Source organism: Labeo rohita, chromosome 3 (assembly GCF_022985175.1).
Source record: "Labeo rohita strain BAU-BD-2019 chromosome 3, IGBB_LRoh.1.0, whole genome shotgun sequence".
Classification (NCBI taxonomy): domain Eukaryota; kingdom Metazoa; phylum Chordata; class Actinopteri; order Cypriniformes; family Cyprinidae; genus Labeo; species Labeo rohita.
The window spans coordinates 14236150-14246923 of NC_066871.1; the positions used below are offsets into that span (position 1 = coordinate 14236150).

Here is a 10774-nt window from a genome sequence, read left to right on the forward strand (position 1 = left end):
CAGGTTTCTTTAACAAAAATATTGTTAAGCGCACAGAGCTCATCAAAACTGGAAGCTTTTAAAGGGGTCATAAACTGAGAAATCAAAATTCCCTTGAACATTTGACATATTAAGAGGTCATTGTATTACAAAAACATCCTGTAAGTTTCAAACTCAAAAAGTTTCTCGTTACTCTATAAACAACTTGTATTGAGGCCAATCTATCAAAATGAGGTTGTGGAATGTTCCACTTTGTCACATAATCTTGTGGATGAACGTCGAAAGCCTTATGAATTTGGAACGACATAAGGGTGAGTAAATGACAATTTCCATCTCTGGGTGAATGAGTGCAAGTGCACTTCATTTAATGACTGATAGATGGCACTATTTGAATACATTTTTGTCAAAATAAGACAATTGTGTTGTATATTCAACATTTATTGCGCAGTTTTGGTTTTGTTTTTTAGGTCATTATCACATTATACATTCAATGTTTAATGTAAGTAATTCAAAAAATTTCCCAGCCTGACTCAAGATAGGCACAATGGAAGGGCAGTGTGACTGATTCTGGGGTTACTGAGTTTAAATTTCTCATAGCTGCACTTATAATAGATATATTAATGCACAAATCTTTGACGTGGCGAGTAGTTTAACCAGAAGTACAGCTGTCTCCTCCTGATGCTGGTATAAAATTAAAACTAATGCCACCAGGCAGTGCTGTCAAATCTTATTTCTATCCCAGAGAAACAATGGGACATGCTGCATGCTTTTCTGTCATCATTGTTTCCTAAAAAAAACCCCAGCAGTTTCACCACAATATCAGTCAAGCTTAAGCACTTGTCATTTGGCCTCTAATTTGGTTTTACATTTGGTGCATTTAAATTATATGAATTATTTGTTAAGATAAAACTTGTTAAACATTCAGAGTAGAACAAAAATAGGTAAATGCAAAAATATTGCCGAAGGATTCTTCATATGAAGTCATAAATGCAGAGATACCGGCTCTCTACTTTACTATGCTATGACGATCTCAGCATAATGGTAAAAAGTTAAAAGTCTTAGTTGAGAAACACATGACAGTGACAAAAAAGTAATTCACAGTACAACTAATACTAATACAGTTATATTCCACTAACATAAAAAATTACTCGTCGCCTTAGAATTCTAAGGTTCTATCTGCATTCTGAGCACTTTTGAGATTTTGAGCTTTAAAGTTTTTCCATTCCATAGTCTTCTGTTGATAGAACCCTTTTGTTTTCTTAAAAAAAGGCCCAAGATGTACACATCTTACAGCTTAGAAACATCACGTCAATAAGTTGTCACCGAATAAGAACATGTGAATAACTCAATTATGACAAAAATGTCAGATAGAACCTTACAATTCTGTGACGACATACCGAAGAATATAAGTTAAAGTAGGGCAGTGGGTGGCAGGTGTCAATCCAGCAGGATTACAGTAGCTTTCTATGGGGAGTGTTCTACTGAAGAATATTAAAGTACTAATCTTTATGCAAGAAATCATGGCACTTTCAAAAGTCTACTAAAGCAATTGAACCACACTGCTCACAACACACAAAACAAAGCGTTTTACATACTGCATGAGGTCTATAAATATGGACACATACTACACAGAACAGAAAGTGCATTTTGTGTGAGAAGTGTAAACTTCAGATATCTGATGTCTCTGCTGATATCTATGAATATGATCTGACCATTTCAGTTCCTGTCTGCTTTACTTGTGTAATGTGATGTTTATTTTGCACTTCGTTACAGATGCTGTAACAACAATAAACTTTTCAGACTAGGCATGCCTTCCCTTTCTACATCTCTAGGCTTAACCCTGGTAAACAAAACCAAAATCAGCATCTGTATCTTTGAAGCTTCCTCCAGCGATAAAAAGCCATCTTATTTCCTTTTAAGGCGTTTGACTGTGTAAGTCAAAATCGAACACCTCTCCAAACCCATGAAAACCGCTCTTGCAAGTTTACCCAACATGCTCTCTTGTGGAATATATATTGCTGCTTTATACATTCAGTGTGATTGACAGGAGCAAAGTGCCTTGAATGCTTTGTGATTGGCTGAAAAAGTGTCTATATCAGAGCACGCTATGGGCCCACTGAACAGCATGTTAAATCGGGCCCCTGGAATCATTTTTATGGAAAGTACTGCATTATGTTACGTTGTGTTAGTTTTTGTCACGTGAGCTGGCCTATCTTATTTATTTTGTATTAACAAAAATGTAAAAGTTATATTTTTGGCAACAGTAAAGCCTCTGCCTCTGCACTTCACTCCCATTTTCTCATGCGTAGGATCATTTTCTGCATACAACTCCATGACATAAATCACTTACACCTAGGTAATGTTGGTTTAAGTCACAGAAATGTCTGTGGTTTTGAGCCACAGATGTATTAATGGCAACCCCAGATATTAAGGCTTGTATGGCTTAATATAACTTAATGATGTCTCTTACTGACATATGTAGTAAAAATTATTTTGATGATGTGAAATGGTTGCACTCTGTGAGCTACTGGTGCTACCTGATACAGAACTTGGAAAAACTCTGAAAAATGTGGCGTCATGACAAGCGTCAACATGTTTATATCCTGTCTGGATGGCATCTAGCATTTCTTGTCTCTGCCATTTGTAAGCTCATTCAATAGCTGTGGTCTACTAAAAGCCTCAAAGTCATCATTGCTTAACAAAGACTTGGGTCTTTAGGAAGTTTTATTCGTCCACAGGCATCTTCACATTCTTTTCTCCTCTTCTTATCGCTAGGAAAGCATTGAAGACTTGCTTCTCTTGTTGCCCTTTGACTGAAAATTACAACTAAAAGCCGCACAATGTGGCACTGTATCTTTATCTCATCATAATTGTGTTGTGGTAAAAATAGCAACAGGTACTGTCAGTAGCTCACAGAGTGCAACCATTTGACGGCATCAAAATAATGGCACCCACCCCATAATCTAAAATATGTATAAAATGATGTGGATTTTTTAAATAACAATTTTTTCATGGGTTTTCTACTGCATATTTCAGTAAGAGACATGATTTATGTTATATTAAGCCGTACAAGTCTTAATACCTGGGGTTCTCTTTAAGAGTGGCCTGTCTAAATCTCTCTTTGGCAGTGCAAATGTGATTTTTAACAGTGTGAGTGCAGTGTAGGTCTCTATTATTGATTAAATATTCATCTGTGAGAAGGTAGCACACACATTAGGACATCACGTCAGACTACACAGTGACACACATTAACACTGCAGATCTCCTTAGGCTTTGTGTCTTTCTGACCTCTTCTTAAGCAGAAACGTCCATCAGAGGTTGCTTTCTGGACTACTGGGGATACTCTTATTCTGCTCATCTTTATCTTTAAGAAATATATCCACTTCTTTTGGACCCTGCGTAACATTTTCATCTCTCAAGTCACCTGAATCCTTCAGCTTCTCTGAGTTTCCATTAGACTTGTGTGGCTCCTCTATGGGTGGCGTACTGGAGTGATTCTTTGCCTCCACTGGCTCTCCATTCTCTGTTGCAGTCTCTGGTGGCTCAGGCTTCTTCTTTATGAACAGTAAGTTGCATATGGCCAGCACTAATGCTGACAGCACGACTTCAGTCCCAGCCAGCAGGAAAACAAACATGTAATTCTTAGTGGAGTCCAAAAGGCGCCCTTGACAAAATGAGCACAAGTATTTCAGGAACATTCAAAGATTCTTAATAGATTACAGTAGAACGTTCATTTGCAGTAGAATTTTTTTTTGTAACATTATAAATGTCTTTACTGACACTTTACATCAATTTAAAGGGGTCATGACATGAGAAATCAAATTTGCCTTGATCTTTTGGCATATGCTATAAGAGGTCTTTGTACCATTAAAACATCCTTCAAGTTTCATAGCTTAAAACCTCCTCCTCATTATAAATAAGGCATTTATTTAATGAAGTTCCAAAAATGGCTTGTTTGGATCTGACATCACCCGAGCACAAACATTTGCATAAACACCGCCTCCAGAGCAAGACATCAACGAATAGTCATCTTCTTACCATAGGCCCCGCCCACTGGTGTTCAGTCACTTAATTGCTGACACACTGAATGCGAGTGTTGCGTCGCATCAAAAGCAAATAGAAGTTGCAATCACTGCCGCTATCTTGTCTACACTGGATACAGATGCGTGTTCATTTCTGACACAGTCCACAAGCTTGAGTCTGTTGTCATTAAGACAAATGGAGTTATGGAGTTAAGTCAATCATAACAGTGGCCAATTAATGACAAGCCTTAAAGGACCCGCCCCTTAAAACAGGTAGTTTTTTTGTGCAAAACACTTCATTAACATTAAAAAATCCATGTCATGACCCCTTTCATGCTTTGTTGCTGATTAAAAGTATTAATTTATTTCTAAATACAACATATTATCAACATTTTGGCTTTTGCTTTTAGTTTAAAACAGTATGTAAACACTCACCAGCAGATGGAGGCCCAACCAGCACAGCAATGGCTTCAAGCAGGAGAACTAAACCAATGGCGCTTGAGAACTTCTCTGTACCCACAACAGCCATGAGAACCTCGAACTGCAAGGCTCCCACCATGCCATAAGAGATGCCGAAGAAGATGCAGAACACCACCAGAGAGGTGTAGTCTTTAGACAGAGATCCCACCAGATCTGTGGTGCCATTGAATATGAGAGCGAAACTGAAGAGGTAGACGCAGCGAGGGCGAACCCACTGGAGTCCCGCGATGATGCCACACGTGGGCCGTGCGAAAATGTCAATGAAGCCCAGGATGCTAAGCAGGAGGGCGGATTTCGTGTCTTCGTTTCCCAACTCTTTGGCATAGCTCACCACAAACACTGGAGGCACAAACAAACCGAGCACCATAATGGAGGCAGCGACTGTATAAATGACAAAGCCCGGGTCTCTGAAAACGCTGAAGTCCAGCAGCTTGGACTTGGGCTTTGCTTTCTTGTTACCGTCATCCGGCGTGTTTTCAGTTGCAGGGGTCTCTGGCTTCTTTGGCGGGACCAAAGGCCTCATTAAAGCCCCACAGGCGCAGCAATTCAGAAGCATCCCTCCCAAGATGAGAAAGCCCCCTCTCCAGCCATAGTAATACTGAAGGACTTGCCCCAAAGGGGACAGACAGCACAGAGCCACTGGACTTCCAGCTGCGGCCAGGCCGTTAGCCAGCGGCCGCTTCTCACTGAAATATTGATTCAGCATAATAAGTGATGGCTGGAAGTTCAGAGCCAATCCAAGACCTGGAATCAGAAAATATAAATGTTTACACGTCCCTGGATAGACATCAATCCTTCGGTAAACAGTAAATGATGGCTAAAGTACCTGTAATGACTCCTGTAGACAAGTAAATATGGATGATGCTTGTGGAAAATGATGCCAAGACCATTCCCAATGATGCAAAGAGGCCACCCACCAACATCACTGGGCGACATCCAAATCGATTCACTAAAATGCTGCATAAAGGTCCTGCGAAGAGTAATTATACATATAACGAAACGATTTAAATCCAGTTTAAACTAATTAGAAGACATTAAAGATAGTTCTCCCAAAATTAAAATTCAGTCATTAATTACTCACCCTCCTGTCGTTACAAACCAGTTCATCTTCAGAACACAAATTAAGATATTTTTGATGAAATCCGAGACCTTTCTGGCCCTGAATAGACAGCAACGCAATTACCACGTTCAAGGCTCAGAAAGTTTTTTTGTGCACAAAAGTATTCTTATAGCTTCATAAAATTATGGTTGAACCACTCATGTCACATGGACTATTTGTCGATGTTCTTGATACCTTTCTGGACCTTGAACATGGAATGACCGTCAGAAAGCTCTTGAATTTCATCAAAAGTATCTTAATTTGTGTTCTGAAGATGAACGAAGGTCTTACACTCTTAAAAATAAAGGTTCTAAAAGGGTGTTTTTGTAGTGATGCCATATAAGAAGAACCATTTTTGGTTCCCCAAAGAACCTTTCAGTGAACAGTTCTTAAAAGAACAATTTTGAAGAACATTTGAAAAATCTAAAGAAACTTTTTTCAACTATAAAGAACCTTTTCTGCATTTTAAAGGTTCCATGGATGTTCAAGGTTCTTCATGGAACCATCGATGCCAATAAAGAACCTTTATTTTTAAGAGTGTACAGGTTTGGAACAGCATGAGGGTGAGTAATTAATGACAGAATTTTCATTTTTGGGTGAACTTACTATCCCTTGAAAGGGATTTTTACTCAAAAATGAAAATTCTGTCATCACCAGTGCTGATTGGGACCCCATTGACATTTGTTACAAGGACAAAAACAGTTCAGACATTCTGTTCCCATGAAGAAAGAATGTAATTCAAATTTGAAACATTGATGTCAGAATGTTCATTTTTGATTAGTGGTGAACATACCAGTGCCATAAAGCATAGCCAACAGGATGGAGGAGATCCAGGCTGTGTCACTGTACCCCACGTCAAACTCTCTAATCAGCTCCTTGAAGAAAACACTGACAGCCTTGGGAAAGGCGTAGGAGAAACCTGTGATGATGAAGCAACCGAAGAGCACAGCCCAACCCCAGCCACCATCAGGGGCCTTCACTCCACTACTGCCGTCATCCAGAGCCACTCCACCCATGATGCTCTACCTGTCTGTGGAGAGATGAGACACATACATCTTCTCAGTTGTAGTATGCAAGTCAATTATAATGCTTTTAGGACCTTAAAGAGATAGTCCACCCAAAAATAGAATTATGTAATTAATTATTCACCCTCATGTCGTTCCAAACCCGTAAGATCAACCTTCGTTCATCTTCAAAACACAAATGAAATTTTTGATGAAATCCGAGAGCTTTCTGACCCTGCATAGACAGTGACGCAACTACCACACTCGAGGCCCAGAAAGGTACATCAACATCAATAAAAACAGTCCATGTGACATCAGTGGTTCAACCTTAATTTTAGGATACTACAAGAATATTTTTTGTGCACAAAAAAAAACAGAAATAACAACTTTATTCAACAATTTCTTCTTTTCCGTTTCAGTCTTCGACACCCGTTCATGAAATTACAGTGCATGCGTGTGAAACTGCTGACGCAGGAAAGACAGATGACAGAATTTTCATTTTTGGGTGAACTAACCCTTTAATACCAGGCATCACATTTAGTCAAAGGCATTCAGTTGGAGGGCAACAATGGGAGCTTTGATAAAAAGTTGCGTGGGTCTCACGGCATGGTTAATAAAATAACCAGGTTATATTTGCACACCAAAATCATAATGATGTGCTTCACTGTAATAAAAAATCACCGATGCAAAAATCTTAATTTTGGCCCTAAAACAGGCTTTATTTTCTTCTGAGACTCAACCTACGACAGAAGGAGAATTTAAGAATTTAGAGAATGTTACTAAGCCTGTGACTTTTTATCACATTTTATAATTGTCTTAAATACAAATAATAAAAAATATAAAATATATAATTAAAAATGTTTTCTAGTTTGTATTCCTTTGATGAGTGGTACAAGTCTGAGAAACTTTGTATAATTGTATATTTACAGTTTGTTATCTATCGATCTATCTATCTATCAGTGTATCTGTCTGTCTATCCACCTATTATATAGCTAATGCCACATTTTCACAGCTTTATTGTTGACTAATAGTACAGTATTTAGTAACGGGATGGACGCTATGTTTACCATGGTACATTTTAAGAAGGAAATGGTCAATTTTGGGGAAATGCACAAGTCAGCACATATACTGTTCTTCCAAAATATACCCTATTCAGCTCATTTGAGCTCACATTAAATTGTACCTAACCGCCATTTCGTAACGCGTACAACTGTTTCGACGTCCTGTCAGACGCGCAATATCCGCACTTTTACGCATTTCGACGCGTTTTAAAACAAGCATCTAATAATTCAATCTGATTAATCTAGTATAACACTGTTATTCTTAATATTGGCTGCTTGTTCACAATGTCAGAGTGTTCCGTAGGCTCTTCCGTATTTCCGAGTCACCTGTTACATTAGTATGTGGGGAATACACGGTAAGGGATGCTGCAGGGATGCGGGACAGGCTCATGCGCAGTCAACATTTTTCAATGTGATGCAAGGTTATTTATTTAAGTTCACGAATAGCCACTTTATCATGTGTCATGCACGGTGTCTATATCTAAGAGCATTTTTGTGATTAGAGGCTTTTTGTGCAACTAATGTCAGTTATTAATAATCAACAATACTGTGCAGATTTAAATTCATAGCTAGTACAACTCAACTTTATTACATCAAATTGACATTTAGACTCGGTCCTACAAGATCTGTGCAAATATTTATCTTCTTCTGGAGAGGCTAATTAGCGGCAATTTGGCACTATAAGATGTGTATCCAAATCCCCTAATTGCCATAATATGTTTCCGCGATATAAACTAACTGTAAATGATACTTACTGAAAATATGATGCTCTGCAGAAATTTCAGTTCTGTTCACCGGAACAGGCTTCCAGCAGCACGTATGACATTATAGACGCAAGTAAGAAAGAGAAACCCGACTAGCTGACTCTGTGGACTGGGTCCTAAAGTCTGCTGCTCACATCGTGTTGTCACGTTCACCTGCCTGCATGTGACGTCAGCATTTCTTTCCGTCTCTGTGGGACTGGGTAAAAATAACCCGGCCAGTTCTAAGGTAAAGTGAGTTGTGAAATATTAAAGTTGCAGAACTGGAAACAGTCCTGTGGATGGGAACTGGTGATTTTTAAGTGGAATGTATTCCAAATACGCCAAATATGTGTGAAAAAGTGCATACTGGATTTTCTGGATGAGCTTAAACATGCATATCTGTCTCAAATAACTGAAGAGGTCATATGCCGAGTCAAATTCATATGAGTAGTAACGTGTAAACGATCAGGCATCGCTGTCTTGAAAAATCAGGCCTGGCTCGAAACGACTTTTCACACACGCACATGTTCTTCTTTAATTTTTATGTCAGAATAGAGCATTTATGGTCTCTAAATGCTCCATTGTATGTTTTCACTGCAGAATATTGCAATTTGTTTTGAGCTTTCTGCCAGGAACTAAACTGGCTAATAACCTGCAGGGCATCAGAGGATTGGTCAGTGCTATGGTGTAACACAATCATTTAATTACAGACACATGTGGGTCATGGATACATTAAGCCCAACACATCCATAGTGGCTGTCATGGCTTGACAGGCTTGAGTAAACCATGCAAAGCTGTTCAATGCATATTTGGCATATTCCACCAGAGTTTACATGGAAATATTTCCAGGATAAATATGTCTAAAATATATAATGGCTTTGAATCACGGTGTAAACAAGCTCAGTTACTTGTTATAGAAGCATAACAATGCAAAGGGAAAAAGGAAAAGAATGACAGGAAATGATGGGGATGACTTGACATGTTCAAGCCAAGTTCCTGTAAGTGAGGTAACCTACATGTTGGCAGTTTCTCTTTTTGAATGCTTGTAGAATGTTTGCGTAAGTTGGCTCAACTAAATCTATACATGTGAGTGCATATGCATTCAACATGTTGCTAAATCATTAGATTGGTGGTGAAATTGCTTTTACTATCATTGATTTATACATACTAGGATAAGTGAAAAACAATGTAAATGTTATCTGTGCTCATGAAGCACAGATGGGTTAGAACGGATGCTGACTGCATTAAAAGCTGCATCTCAGTCTCTGTTAATTGAAATAAAATCTTCCAGATTTCCACAGCATCCATAGTAGCGCTTCCACCTATTAAAAGCACCGATTCAGACTGCAAGCCCACATGACTACTGAAAGAAGAAAAAAACAGAAGAGAATCATTGTGCCAGAAACAAATGGATGATCATTCTACACAAAGACAATGGATATGAGAGGTGTTCTAGAGACATTATGAATGGGGACAAAAAAGACAAAGAGTGTGAATTATTTATAAATTCACATATTGTAGCTCCTCTCTAATTCAGATTTGGTTATTTGAATACTTTTTCTGGAAACTGGAGGCCTCATGTAACACTACCACAAATGATCCTGAAGAAAAACATTATGAATCCATTCCAGTCAACATGTGAGATCATGCATTGATCACAGCAACATCACATCGTTCTCATACTGTTATACTCATAGTGTGAGTAATATGTGAGCTCATTGTGAATTCAAAATGTTGAGCAGGTTGAGAGGACGCAGTTCAAATATCGGTCGCCGTTTCTCACGTGGATACTTAAGGATTTGTTAGCAAACTGTTTGTGTAATCACATTGGCTATAGGAAATTTAAAGTTAAAAGCAGTAGCTGTTAGCAATTGATTGCACTGACATTGCTCTCTGTATTTCAGTATGTGTCTTTTCTTCAGTCGCAAAGAAATAAAATTTTTAAGGACAACATTCCAGGATTTTTCTCATATAGTGGACTTTAAGGGGGATCAGCGGCTTGAAGGTCCAAATTGCAGTTTCAATGCAGCTTCGAAGGTCTCTACACAACCCCATCCAAGGAATAAGGGTATTATATAGTGAAACAATCTGTCATTTAAAAAAAAAAGTATATACTTTTTAACCACAAATTGTTATCTTGCACTAGTTCTGCGATGAGCATCTTTACGCATTATGTAATCATTGTTGGAAAGGTCACGAGCAGTTAGTTCTTCGAATTTTCTCCTCAATTTTCTCCTCCAACTTCAATATCATCCGACATCTTTATTTTACCCTTTTTTTTTTTTTTTTTTGTAAAGAGCGTTTGACTTTCTTTGGACATTCGCTTCCACCTGCGACATGTGTGACCTTTTCAATGTGATTATGTTGAAAAATTAGGTTAAAACGT

The 10774-nt window shown here is 38.4% G+C and overlaps 1 protein-coding gene across 2 annotated transcripts; it reads right to left on the reverse strand.

Annotated features, from left to right (window-relative positions):
* Positions 1-706: 706 nt before the first annotated feature.
* Positions 707-8516, reverse strand: slc16a3a (solute carrier family 16 member 3a). Of its 2 annotated transcripts, XM_051106406.1 has the most exons (6): positions 7100-7569; positions 6730-6770; positions 6374-6610; positions 5308-5451; positions 4437-5225; positions 707-3643 (listed from the first exon to the last, which is right to left on the reverse strand). In XM_051106406.1, exons 3-6 carry the CDS (start codon positions 6594-6596, stop codon positions 3291-3293), a joined length of 1509 nt encoding a protein of 502 aa, XP_050962363.1. In that variant the 5' UTR covers positions 6597-6610; positions 6730-6770; positions 7100-7569; the 3' UTR covers positions 707-3290. The 2 variants fall into 2 exon arrangements, with proteins under 2 accessions (XP_050962363.1, XP_050962362.1); XM_051106405.1 differs by lacking the exons at positions 6730-6770; positions 7100-7569 and adding an exon at positions 8401-8516.
* Between the last annotated feature and the right edge of the window lie 2258 nt (positions 8517-10774).